General features: G+C 40.8%; 1 protein-coding gene across 5 annotated transcripts in view; it reads left to right on the top strand.

The window, feature by feature from the left end:
• Positions 1 to 12,659, top strand: part of FYCO1 (FYVE and coiled-coil domain autophagy adaptor 1) — a 917,765-nt gene extending 905,106 nt beyond the window's left edge. For all 5 annotated transcript variants that reach the window (XM_086964932.1, XM_086964931.1, XM_086964930.1 and 2 more), the window contains one exon: positions 3,457 to 12,659. In XM_086964932.1, coding sequence (XP_086821058.1) covers positions 3,457 to 3,532 — 76 coding nt within the window. In that variant the 3' untranslated portion in view covers positions 3,533 to 12,659. The remainder of the gene's footprint in view (positions 1 to 3,456) is intronic.
• The last annotated feature ends 1,718 nt before the right edge of the window (positions 12,660 to 14,377 follow it).

Below are 14,377 nucleotides of genomic sequence, written 5' to 3'. Positions count from 1 at the left end.
TCTGTCGTAAAGAAAATAACAATCTTTTGATTAAAAAAAACCTGGTTATTGTATTTTTTCATTTCATTGTGTTAGTGTGGTAACATTATTGATCTGTATTAGAGAAATCATATTCAGCCACTAACTGGTAGTAGTGTGGGTACCCAATTAACCTGAGTCCCTTACTTGCTGACACCGAGAATCTCAAACAAAACCCCTTGCCGCCCCATTTTTTTTAACAAAAACAGAAGTAGCACTCACCACGTGTTGAGGTGTAGGAGCGTGCGCAGCACACAGTAGACTGGTCAGGAATACGGCACCCAGCACACGCTTGACCTACGAGGTAAAGAGCAGTCCACAGCACTCCCAACTGCTAATTTGAGGGACGCAAGGCAAGTCCCAAAGCAGATACAAGTTGCTGAAATGGGATTCTTCAGGACCCTAGTCTTCCAAACATACAGGGGTGGGGGGAAGCAGCCAACCAGCCCCTGAAGAACACTGGGGAGCACTCAGGGAGCAGTAGTCGGGCCAGCACAAAGAGTCACTTTGCAGAGTGGCAGTCCCTCTAGCAACCCGGCAGGCAGCAGGTTAACAACAAAGCAAGTAGTCTAAATGGCGGTTCCTCCTGACAGCACAGCAGTCCTCCTGTGCAGTATGTAGAGCCAGCAGGGTCTTGTTACAAGTCCCTCGCAGTGTCTAATATCATAGGATCAGAGCCCCTCTAACTATACTCCAAAATGTCTTCGTTTTAGGGGTGACCTCAAAGGAACCCTTTCAAGTGTACAACAATCATATTTCAACCCAGCCCTGGCTCCAGACATTAGTAGGAGGTGAATCAGCCCTTTGTGTGAGGGCAGGACACAGCCTATACAAATGTAAAGTGTGATTGCCCCTCTCTCTCCCAGCCCAGGAAGACCATCAGTATGCAGATGTAAGTAACCCTTACACACCCAACACTTTCTGTGTGATGGCTGTCTAGAAAGTACACATAAAGTGTAGCTGTCGCCCAGGCCCAGACGTATATTGAATTCAGGCTGCAAAGAGTCATAAGCACAGAGAAATGCCCACTTTCTAAAATTTGCATTACTAAAATATTAATGTAAAATCCAGCTGAACCAATGAGCAGGATTTATCACTACCATTCTAAACATGCCAACGCTACTCCTTTCAGATCAGGAATTACCACTTGAAAATATATAAGAGAATTGCCACACCATAAAGGCACATGTCCTACCTTTTACTTACTCAGCCCCCTGAAATAGGGCTATGTGGGACCTACCTTAGGGGTGACCTTCATGTAGTAAAAGGGGAGTTTGAGATTTGACAACTACTTTTAAATGCCAACTTAAAGTTACCTGAGCACGCGGAACCTGGAGTGGCAGGCCTGAGAGGTTTGAAAGGCTACGTCAGTGGGTGGTACAAGCAGTGCTGCAGGCCCACTAGTATCATTTAATTTACAGGCCCTGGGTATATGGGATACCACTGTACAAGGGACTTACGGTACATTTAATATGCCAAACTGATGTAAACCAATCATACCATGTTTTAGGGGGAGAGCACATACACGTTAGCACTGTTTAGCAGTGGTAATGTATCCTAAAGCCAACAAACGGAAGGTCAGAAAAATAGGCAAAAAGTTTGAGAATCACCCTGTAAAAAGGGCCATGCCCCACACTTGCACATGGTAATTGCCTTTCAGCAGTCTTGAGAATATACAGCTGCCCACCTGACTGGGATGCACTGTGTCAGTTTCTGTGAGGCTTTGAAAGCTGACAAAGCAAGATGATGCCGCCTACCCTTTTCAGAAAAAGTCTTCTACTTCTTATTCTCCTTTTATTCATGCCCCTCCTTCTTTCTCTTTTTCTTGCTTTTATGTCTTTCTCTCCTTTCTCAGTTTCTTTTATTAACGTTCTTGCTTGTTTATTCTTTCTTTCTCTTTCTTCCTATAATTGTATACTACTTATTTCTTTCTTCTCTCCTTGTTTGTTGTGCATTCTTTTTCAGTTTCTTTCTTTTTCTTGTCTTTGTTACATTTGTCAGTTCCCTTTTTCCTTTTTTCTCATTCCTTCCTCTATTTGTCTCCTTTTCCTCAATGCTACCCTTTGTTTCTTTCTTACCTTTTGCTTTCCTCTCCTCTTTCATTTAGTTTTTTTATACTTTTTGCTGCTTTTTTTGATCAAATTATTTCTTCTTCACCTTTCTTCCTCTCAGTTCTTTCCTTTTTCCTCCCATCATTCTGCTTTCACTGTTTATTTTCCTTCTTCCCCTTTGATTCTCTTCTTCCTTTTTTGTTCTATAGCTTTCTTTCTCTGCTTTTTTCTGTGTCTTCCTTCCTAACATTCAGTCTTATCTTCTTTGCCTGTCTTCATGTTCCCTCCATTATTATTCTTTCTCAGTCTTTACTTCCAGCACTACTGTTTTTTTCATATCTCTCCTTTCTGTTTCTTTGTTATTTTCTTATTTCTTCTACTGTTGCCATTTTTCTATAATTTTTCCTTTCCATACTTTCCATCCCTTTCTTTCTCTTGTTTCTTTCTGTTCTCTTTATGTCACACTCTTAATTTTTCTATTTAATCTATTTCATCATTTGGCATTCTTTCTTTCTTCCTCTCCTTCTTTTAATTCCTTTCTCTGTTTCTTTTTTCTTCCTCCCATTTTCTTAATTTCTCTCTTTCTTGATTCTTATTTCTTTTGCTCCTTTCTCTGTTTATATTTTCCTCATTCTTTCACTCCTGTCTGTTGCTGTTTTTCTTTCCCCATCTTACTCTACTGCATTCTTTCTTATTTTCCTTTCTTTCTTTCCTGCATTTTTTCTCTCATTCTGTCAGTATTTCCTTTCTCTATGACTTTCTCACTTCCCCTTATCTGCTCCTCTCCCTTTTCTTCCATGTTCCCTAGCTCTTTATTTATTTCTCTCTCTTTCTCCCTTTCACTGTCTTAGGAGCAAAGGGATAAAACTGATCCATAGAGAACCTAAATATAAATCTTTTGCAATGCAGCATCTGCAGCATTAATGTTGTATGCTCCCTGGGAGGGACTCCCCGCACAACAGTGTTGTGATTACAGTCCCACAATGATCCTGTTTTTGGCAGGGTGAAGTTGATTTACATCTCTAATGCTTGACTTGGAATATACTGCGTTAATTGAGCTGATATGTAGCACAGTGTAATGTGTCTGATCTGAATTTCCTCAATAAAGGTTTTGAATTTTTTTTTTAAATGTTGTATGCTCCCTGCACTCTAGGGGCAGTGGGTAAGTTATTTGGCCTCTGTGTATATTCGTCCAAACCCTTATTGGCAGTAGCTTGCAACAGTTTTCAATGATCAGAAGTAGCTTTCACTATAGGAAGGATTGGAGTCCCCTGGTCTAGTCAAACCACTTCAGTAGAATGCATGTGCTACTTTTGAAAATAATCAAGTAAACAACTTGAATAAAAAAGATATAATAACAATCATTGTTCTTTGTTCTCCCTCACAGGTTCATCTCTAAGAAGGTGTTCTATCACTTGGCTGTTGAGCGGCCTGTGGTCTATGACGGAAGTGATTTTCCATAGTTTGGATCTTGGGATTTTCTTTGATGCTGAGCTGTTTTTTTCTAGTCTATGAAATTATTCTATGAAAACACTATCATCCTGCTTAGGTATTCATGCAATAAGGATACAAATACTGTATTTATCCACTATGCAATATTTATTCAGCAATATTTCCATATTCAGAATACATTCAGGAACACTGACAGTTCTGTACTGTGTACAGGGTGCTTCAAGCCATGTTGTCTCTCAAAGGGGAGTGCAATCTGTTGGCCGTGGGTGTAGCTCCCCTTTTTCTTTTACTCTTTTTGTGATGCTACGCATAGGAAAATCAACAAAATGCTGATTAGAGCTTCTTGAAGATATGCATGCCTTACTGGGCTTAAGGAAGGAGGTCAGTGAGAACGATATTTTGCCAGAGTCTGATAATGGTACCGTTACCAACAAGGACACATATTAGCATGGGTCTAGACAAATGATCTCTATTGTCAACACAAAACCTTTGTATTCAACTGCTGTTGTATTCATATATCCATTCATTAAGCCCCACTATTGAACACACACAGGACAAAGAAAACATTGATTCTCTAATGTTCTTGGAAGGAATTCAGGAATTTCTCAATTTTTTTAACTGGGAAACACCATTATATAAAAGTCAACTTTATCTTGTCACAGCCTTCAAAATTGAGTGTGTCATGTCTGCCACACACAACTCTTTGCCATGAAGGAAATAATTCCATATCCTTTTCCTCACGATCCAGATTGTGAAAATCAAACACTGGTAACAGTGCAAGCATTTTGTAAGTACAATGATGTTTTGTTGTCTCTGCAGCAGTCTTCATATATATAAAATTCCATTTTCGGGACCTTTTCCACTTATTTGGTGCTACCGGTAGGGAAGCATTGTCCCTGCCAATCGATCTCCACAACCATCAGATAATAGACGACATAGTAGGTAAGCAATTAGGACTGTGTCAAGGAAAAGTAGAACTTAGTGTAACGAAGACTATCAGTGAGTAATCGGAGCATTACTAGTTATCTTCTTTTTGTCACAGTTCTAACATTTTGAGCATACATTAAACACTGCTCCACTTATAAATGGCTACCCTCAGGAGTAGCCCAAAAATCATTCACAAGGGTCTCTAGTTGGCAGAGGTATGCATCCTGTCCAAGTAGAGACCACAATCCTAGTCAGGGTTAGCTAGACACAGACTACAACATGCACCTTAGGCAAGAGAGTACTCACAGATGGCAGAGTCCAGCAATAGCAGCAGCCGAATTGGCACTTGGAGTCGCTCTGGGTTCAAGTGAGTTGAGTCCAGTCCTTGTCCTCATTTGGGCAGAGATCAGCAGGCAGCACGGCAGCTCAGCAAAGCAGAGAAGCAGGTCCTTCAGAACAGTCAGTGATGCAGAGTGACAATCCTTGTAGCACATCATTCTTTACCCCTGGCAGAGTTCTTCACAGATCCAGTAGTACATTCAGAGCCCCATACTTATACCCACATGTGCCTTTTGAGATGGGGGTGACTTCAAAGAAAGCCTTTGAATTGCAAAGGTCCCCTTTCATCCCAGCCCTGTTTGCCAGGCTATCTGTTGTTGGGGGGGAGGTACAGAGCCTTTTGTGTGGGACATCAGACACTGCCTATTCAAATGTGTCATCTCCCTCTTCCTGCACAGGAAGAGCTATCCGAATCTAGATGAATGCTGATGGGTTCTCTGTCACACCCACCCTTCCTGTGTTTGTGGCTGTGTAGAGGGATTGTACAAAGTGTAGCTGTAACCCACCCCAGGTGGAGCCGAGCTGCAAGGCACACAGAGCAGCAAGAGCAACCAAATGTCCATTTTCTAAAAGTGGCATTTCTAAAACAGCAATGTTAAATCCAACTTTACCACTAAGGAGGATTTGTCATTACTATTCCCCAGATATGAAACATAATGCAGCTCAACCTTTCTAATCAGGAAGTGTTTTAAGGATTTCCTAATGCTGCCCTATGAGAGGAGTAGGCCTCACAATATTGAAAAACAAATCTAGCTGTTTGTCACTCCCAGGACATGTAAAACTTAAAAGTACATGTCCTACCTTTTAATTGCACAGCACACTACCCTTAGGACTAGCTAGGGCCTACCTTTAGGGTGACATATGTGTCATAAAATGTTTTTTTAAGGCTTGGAAAGTGATTTTAAATGCCAAGTCGAAGTAGCAGTAAACTGTACATATGGGCTTTGCAGTGCCAGGCCTGAGAACGGTTTGAAAGGCTACTTGTGTGGGTGGCACACCCAGTGCTGCAGGCCCACTAGTAGCATTTAGATTACAGGACCGGAGTATATGGTATACCACTTAACAAGGGACTTATAAGTAAACCTAATATGCCAATCAAGTATACATTGATGTCACCACATTTAGGGTGACAAGCACATGCACTTTAACACTGGTCAGCAGTGGTAAAGGTCTCAGAGGCCTACGGCCAACAAAAAATACAGCAAAAAGTGGAGGTACGCAGGCAAAAAGTTGGGTGAAGATCACCCTAAGGATGACAGGTCTAACAAACCCTTATACCAACCAGTATGAATAAGGAAGGACCATAGGCGGTTTTCAAATCCCTGATCTTCAAATTGGTAGGAGTATGTGCCTGTGAAGGAGAGCAAAGAAAAACAAAATCCAAGCTCATCCACCCAGACTCCTGTTGAAGAGTGCAGTACTACTCCAGTAACATTAGGTTGCAAGATGGTGACTGAACAAATGTTTAAAACAGTGCACATTGTGAAGATGTTGTGACAGAGCACCAGCACAATGATAGTAACATTGATTGATTGATCATATATGACAGAACCACTCTTAGTGCCATTTGCTCCTTCGGCTTAAGGTCGCTACAGTATTATCAATTTTTGCCTATCCAGAGTATATTCTGCTGCTGTTATGAGTTTCTGAAAAGGAACCAAGAAACTGAGTAGAGCATAGAAACACTACACCACCTCATTATTCAAAAAAGGAAAATAGGTGTACTTGCATAAACCCTGGAGTAGTCTTCTCATGTGAAAGCTGGCTGCCCAAGTAGGAAGTTTCCAGCCACCTAAATTAAATACGTTCTCGCTATAGACTTGTAAAAGAAGGCCACAGACTGAAGAATGAAATGTTAGCTTTCATAATGCTTGTGTTGACAGGCCTAAATCCTTCAAACCAGCGATGTCCCAAAAATAACTGCCCACAAGTTACAATACATATCTGTACATTATTCATTGATTTCATTTTTTAAGTACTATGCAAACTATTGGTGAGACAGGGCTATTTCACAATTCTTAAAACTATTTCCTCTCTTAAAGCTTACAGTTAGTCTGGAGATAGCCAAAACAGGTAACCCCAAGCAACAGCGAGCATGCATAAGATTGTCCAAAGACTTTAACATCCATTAAAAAAACTTTTCCTTTATCAAAAAGCCAAATCAAAGAATGATCACAGGACGACTGTGACCTAGTATTTTGCCTCAAATCTTGAATGTGAATTTTATCAGCATAAGTACAGGAGACCAAGGCACCTTTCATTAACCTGGAACATTTGGATAAAAGCAGCATAATGCAATAGAGATGTGGACGACCAAGTCAAAGAAAGAATACCTGCCATGGGTAATTAAAGCACATCTCAAAGACCTCCTATGGCTCCCAGTTAAGCAACATTCACAAATGCTTATGCTTCAAACTCCTCACACACACATGCAAAGCCCTGCAGAATCAATTACCAGTCTGTGTGAACAGCCGCATCACAATTCGCACTCTAACAAGAAACCTCTGCTTGGGAAAGCTCCTGCTCATAATATTACCTCAAATCCGAAGAGCCAGAGCTGACTGGCATGTATTCTTGTACCAGGCCCTAAAGTCAGGAATAACCTCCACCTGCAGAACGGATCCACCAGCTCAGTTGTTGAATTCTTGAAGAAACTGAAAACCTGTCTTTTCCAATATGCCCAGCCAAGGCCGCACCGTCCTTCTCGAGGCACCAGGATATCCTCCTGGGCAGATGCTTGTCTTACACATGCTCATAACATAACGTAACATTCTATAACTTAGTAAGCTTCAGGTTTGACATATGTATTCAGAATTTCCACCAAATTTGTCTGTAAAACCCTAGTTCATAATAAGAGATAAGCCAATATGAATTGCATATTTAACTTTGTCGAATTTGTGAAGTGCTTACCACCATCTGCTTGAAACCTAACAATACTATAAGTAGAAGTGCCTTTAGTTTCAACCCAAGTTAATAGCATGTACACAAACAACCAAGTAAGGATGGAAGTCAGATATGACTTTGAAGGTCCCACAAAGATATCATCAGGAGCTCTGCCAGTGTGTTACCCACTAATTCCAACAAGGCACAGAGAAAATGTAAAATAGTACATAAAGATAAGAGTCAGTTGTGGAAGAATCAAGCCATTCCTGCCTACCCCATGAAATCTGTGGTCAAGGGGACCTCACCCAATCAAAATATATATCTGTAATTTAAAGTGTTTTTTAGACCTTTCATATTTAGAATGAAAAGACTTGTAAGTAACAAAGGTACTTGATCATTCAGTCTTCAGTTCCCAAGACTGACGCTTTATCCAAAAGGCCATTAGCCTCTTGCCATGAAAGCACTAGTCTCAGATACACTCATGTCATTTTAGATCTCCAAACAGTACAGCATAACCATGATTAATGTTTACATTATTATCAGAAATGTTACTGAGCATTCATCAAAGAGAACAGAACAATTATTATTTAAAAAATACTAGCTTATTTTTAACTATCGTTTTGTATATTCACTTATGTCACTTCAAGGCTCTTAGTAGATCATTAAATTCACAGTTATTTCCCCACCCCAGAATTACCGTTACTCTGCTTCCCATTAATTACATGGACGGGAAAGTAAAGGGGATTACAACGTTTTGGAGATTTACATGAAGGAATTGGTGTTGCTGCACCAAACCCCACTTATTTCTATCCAGATATACAAAAATAGAGCTGGCAAAAAATGCAATCCTCGTAGAGCTAACAAGAATTATCCCAGGGCAAATCTTCTACCCCCAGAGTTTGGCTTAGTGAGTAGCCAACACCAAAATACTTGCCTACTATGGTAATTTGTGAGATTTCATGTAACAAAATACCTGTGTACAGCATTAAGCAAATTGTGAGAACCATTCACCCATAAAAGCTCCTTGACTTTACAAATAATTTGCAAAATAAATAAGATGGGCTGTACTACCTTTGTCACCACTTTAAATAAACGATGAGGCCTAGCTTTGGTAATTGAATTGGCTCTTTTTGAGGCGGGCACAAACTTTTTGCCAATCAAATGCAGTACTTGAGCTAATCAACATGTGAGTGGAACCAAAGCTCCTTTCTCAGTAACACAACATAATAGCACCCATGAAGGTCTATTGGCTTTAACAAATGTATTCTTACAATATATAATCCAGGCATACTGCCTGTGTCATCACTTTTCATAACATAACGAATCAGACCTATGTCAAAGGACATAGGCCCATATGTATCGTTCAAATTTGCCATTGCAGAATTCACAGAATTTCGGAGTTTGCTATCGCAATTAGGCTTAATGGTTTGTATCAAAGTAAGAATGCCTCGTAAAATAAGGAATCGCAAAATTTGTGATTCCTTATTTTGCGAATGCATTTAAGGAATCGGAAATTGCGATTCCTTAAATGGAATGTATGAGGCACCCAAGTTCTGCAAATATTGCATAAGGAATTGCAAATTACCACCAACTACAGGTTGGTGTTAATTTGCGATTTCTTTCAAAGATGCACATTTTTGCATTTTTCAAAGTGCCATGTAGCGCACACACATGCCCTTAGGGCATGTATGTGCGCCACATGTGCACCCATGCTCATTTTAGGGGTGCAACAGGGTGTCCTTTTGACACCCTGGCACCCTTAAAATTGCATTCGCAATTTGCGATTCTCTAATTGAGAATCGCTAATTGAGAATGTCTTCCCATTCATTCCTTTGGGCCTCTAGGCTTATAGGAATGAATTGGGAGGTATTCCTTAATTGCGAATCGCAATTTGCAATTCGTAGTTAAGGAACATGTAGGATTCGCAAAATTATTTGCAAATCCTACATACATAGCGTTTTGCGATTCTCAAATAGCGATTCGCAAAAGTCGCTATTTGAGAATCGCAAAACCAAAGTTTCATACATATGGCCCATAATGTTTCCAATGAACCAATGAGGCCTATAGCCTTTATTACTGACTTTTGAGCATAAACTTTCCTACAAGACAACTATAGGGCACTCAGTGATAAAATTACAATGATATACACAATTAGAGCTGGCAACACAAAAGACAACCCTTGTTAGGGGGACTAATAAATATTATCATATTGTAAATCTTACGCCTACAGTGTTTATCAGAGTGTGTATCCAGCACCAAACCACTTGCCTTTCAGAGTAATATGCCAGATTCCAAGTAAAAGATTTCTAGTCTACAGCCTTAAGCAAAGTTTGATAACCATCCACCCTGTTCGGCCCATTGACTTTAAAATATGATTTTCATGATAAATAAAGCAGCCCTACTGCCTTTGTCATAACATTAAATACAATGATAAGGCCTACTAGCCTTGATCACTGAATATGCACCATAACCAACTCACTGCTGCTCCACTGAGAATAAGCTTTTCCAGGAGTCAAACTTGCAAAATAGGAACTCTTTTATAGATGAATCACACAACCAAGCTCTTTTTTTCAGTTGAACCACACAACCAAGCGGTTTTTCAGTTGAAACACAACACCTTTGGCCAATCAAACCTCTCAGTAGTCCTTCTAAACACTCTTTTTCTGTTAATAACATAAAATCTAAGGTCAGGGCAGTCAAATCGGGCCTAAAAATACAAACCACTGTCTGTATACACTATAAAAAGGATTCAACATGCAATTATCTGTCAGCTGTACCCCTTCCACCAGGATTCAAAGCTTACTTTGGAGAATGGAGAGCATGGATAGGTACCCCGCATGGCAGGACCCCGCCTCCCTTATCACAGATTAGGAAAATGGAAGTAAGAGGGGACTGGTACGCATTCTCCAATAGGCACAGCATAGCTAGCGAAGCTGTGGGATCTGAATGTGATATGGATTGATACACCTGTAAAACATCAAACTGCACGTCTAGACTCATCTTGATAAGCAAATAAAGACTACCTAAGAACTTCTCCAGGGCACATTACAAACAAAGTAAATATGTAAGGAAAAGAAAAACAGCAAACGAAAGGAAATTGACCTAGATACAAAGCAGCCCCCTGTGCAGAGTTTACTTCAAAGAAACAAACAGGACTTATGAGTGGAGTTGCAATTATTATGTCGAGCCCTTGTGTTGGCACTGTGGATCATCAGTCTAGACCCATGCAAATCTGTATACAACCCTGCACAAAGCATAATTGTACCTTAACACCAAAGTCTCTTGGTTTAGAGATGATTGAAGTCTTTTTTTAAATCGTAGTGTGCTACTGCCTTATGCACAATTGTGTAGTATCTCTGTGCACCCTCAATATACAACAACAATGTGGAGTTGTGGCAGTGAAGCGAAAAGGCTAGGTTGAGCTGTGTGCGATTTTGTTGCCAAATGAGGTACCATATAGCAAGGAGGAAAACAATTCAGCCCCACTCTTCCTCATGTTTCCACATTGCAAATGCCTCTGCCAAGTATTTTCCCATTCATTTTACATTTTCCTTCTCAGTGGCAACTGTGGAATTTAGCCCTAGTCTTCCATAGACTCAAAGTAGAGGTATTGTTTGAATCCTCAAGCAAGTGTACTACACCCACCTGAAACCAGATGGAGAACTACCAAACTCATGTCCTATAGTATATGCCATTGTCATCATCTCAGTATGGAGTTTGAACCTCTGCAATTAAAGACAAAAGTCTCACAACTCTGTATCTGTTTGAGTTGTGCTCCCACAGGCCCCAGAGAAAACATTTTCTGAGGCTTATTGTTATATTTCACTGCAAAACCATCTCTTGTTAGTTGCAGAGTTTGAACTTCAAGAGCATGTGTACTTCATGCTTTTCTTAACTAGGTAATGTTGAGTTTGCTACGGCCCTTGCGAAAATGTGGGATGTTTACAAACCATAACGAGGAAAGATAGTGAGTGGGTATGCATGGTAGGTAGAATGAATGAATTGATGATGCTTACAACCAAATGTAAATACAACAAAAATCACTAAACAAATGTTTTTAAAGCTAGAATATTAAAGGCTGTAATTTGAGTTTTGTAGGAAGGCTACTCTTGCGATGCGATGACCTGCTCAGGTTAGGAACCACATTTTTAGTAGGGTAAATAATGTTATGTAATTTCTCAAGGGATTGGGTACACGCTTAAAAATGAGAAAATAAAGCAAATTAACTAACATGACATCTTTTCTTCTCTCCGTATGTGTACGGTCTGAACGGCAGTATTCTTAAAACTTGTTGAGTTACTGTCATCTTCCAGAATCTATTTATTTTTCACTTCACCACGTTGCTGCTTTGATCCAGAGGTTTCCATGCTTCCTGTTGTGATGCAGTACTTGTATAAAATGAGATAAACTAAAGTTTGCAGATCCTCGTGCGACTTAGTTTTTTTGCACACCAACTCACTATTAATCAAACATATACACTACCATATTTAGTCTATATACCTTTTATTTTCGGTTCAATCTGTTAGCAGGTACTTGCATTACGAATTCAGGCCTCTGCCCTGTAGATTATCGTAGGCTTTCGAATGAAGCCTAATCATGTGAAATACAAATTCTGGTAAATGTTGAAATTGTGAAATAAGTTTCATACCCGCCAATCCTTGAGTCACTTTAATGAAAAGAATGCATTGGTTTACAGAACCTGTGTGCAGAGAACTTCTGTGGCAGTGTAAGCACAGAAACCAAGGTCATCTAACAGTGGTGGCACAATTCCTATTTTATTTTCCCCAGAGTTTTGTGTTTGTCTTCGATAAAGAACTTTAGATTAAAGGGGACATACATTTCATAGTATGATATACCAAAACGTTACAGCAGGCTATATATGATTACAAAACATTTACCTTTATACTGCAGCTTTGTAATTGGGTGGCCCATTGTGTGTTTTATATTTTTCACCTACATATAAATAAAAGAAACCTGATTTAATTTGAATTTAGTTTGTTTCTCATTTGTTCACAGAACCCACATTGCCTTTACAGAGCGAGGCATAATAAATGTATTATTTTTTACTTCTGCATCACTAACCACACACTTGGGCTCCTCAGGAACCAAAAGGCCTACTTTTAGCTTGTATAGTTGGCAGTGTTTAAGAAAACACTGCAATAAAGGAACCTTACCTTAGGGAGAGGGAGGCTGTTCCCCTGGCGTCGTGGCCACACCTTCTCAGGGGTCCAAGACTGGATAAAAAATTAAATAATATTAGCAGATTAACAAAGTAAATAAAAATGAAAAACAAATGTAAAATTGAACATTTTAAAATGTTCTAAAATGCGAATGTTGGGCAGGAAAAGTCCCTGGCATGGTGATGAACGTGCACCCCTGCCCGGAGTGCCCAAACTGTAATAATGTCTGGGTCCCTAATGCTGAGTTTTATTGTCATGGGTGACCATGGATCATGTGTGTTGGCAATGACATAGTTCTGTCTCATTGATTGCAGTCTATTTAGACCAAGAGAGCCACCTGAAGCACTACCCTCTTAGTGGTGACAGGCTACTGCCTTATCCAGGAGTTAAACAACACAAATGTGCAGTGGTGGCGGCACACTGTGTAGTGATCAGCAGGAGTAACCAGGACCTTTTTAGGTCTCGTCTGGCGTTGCAGCGCAAATCGCTGCTAGAGAGAATTTGTAGGAGAGCTGATTTTTCGAAGGGGACTTGAAGCCCCGCCCCTCATTTCCACTGGCTGGCATCACCGTTTATGCTAAACGGTGGCCTGCTAATGGAAATGAAGGGTTTTTGTTGACGCCCTTTCACCTCCGATCCAGACTGGGTCGCCCACTTTACTGCTGTCGCAAAGCACTTTCTTATCTTTATGGGGCCATGTGTTTCTAATTTGCGTGGAAGAGCGCATTGCCCCCCGACCTCTAACGCTAATTCGAAACACATGGCCTCATAAAGCTGAGAGACCAATGCTTGCTTCTCAGTATCTGTCAAGCAGGAAGTTGGACAGAGAGAGAGAGGAGACGAAAGGCGAGCCCAGTAGGGCGGATCTGTGCCTTGCACCACTGACCACCTCAAACCCACGACGCCTTTAGAACACCTCGGAGTCCGCTCACCCTGTGCTTCTGAGTCCCTCCCGTTTTTTGCTGCCCTCCCCCGTTTCTTCTTTTTGCCCCGGACCGCGGGAGCAGTTCTAGTGCTGTGATCTCTAACTCCCCGCCCCACCCCCTCAGTCACACTGTGGGGATGAAGTCCTTCGATTCTGGCCTGCATTATAACTCGAATACCGAGGTAAGTGCTTTCTTCCCTCGGGATTCAGCTTGCCTACTCCTTCTTCGGGTGCCGGTTCAGGGCGTGTTCGGGCAGTGGTGGTTTTCGGAAGGAGTACTTGTAAAGTGTTCTCTGTTGTTGGGGATCAGTGTGCCCCGCTCTCTATATATCTCCGATTAAGGGGTCCAGGTTATCCAGTTTGTGCAAGGCAGTGCTATGGGGTCTCTAGTATCAAATATTTATTTTGGTGACATCCACTTTGTAATACCACGTTCAGTTTGGGAACGTTCCCTGGCTACTGCCTGGGTTGGGGGGCCCTTTAGCTTGAACATTTGTTCCGGGGTGAGGCTCCACATGTTGCAATGTGAAATGTGTTTGTTATTTTGACTTTCAAGTGAAATACAAAACGTAATACCTCTTGTTCAGCATTGAGTTACTGGC

This window comes from Lissotriton vulgaris, chromosome 4_1 (assembly GCF_964263255.1).
Source record: "Lissotriton vulgaris chromosome 4_1, aLisVul1.2, whole genome shotgun sequence".
In the NCBI taxonomy this organism is placed as follows: Eukaryota; Metazoa; Chordata; class Amphibia; order Caudata; family Salamandridae; genus Lissotriton; species Lissotriton vulgaris.
The sequence above is the reverse complement of the archived record's forward strand: the minus strand, read 5'-3'. Positions and strand labels throughout refer to the sequence as shown.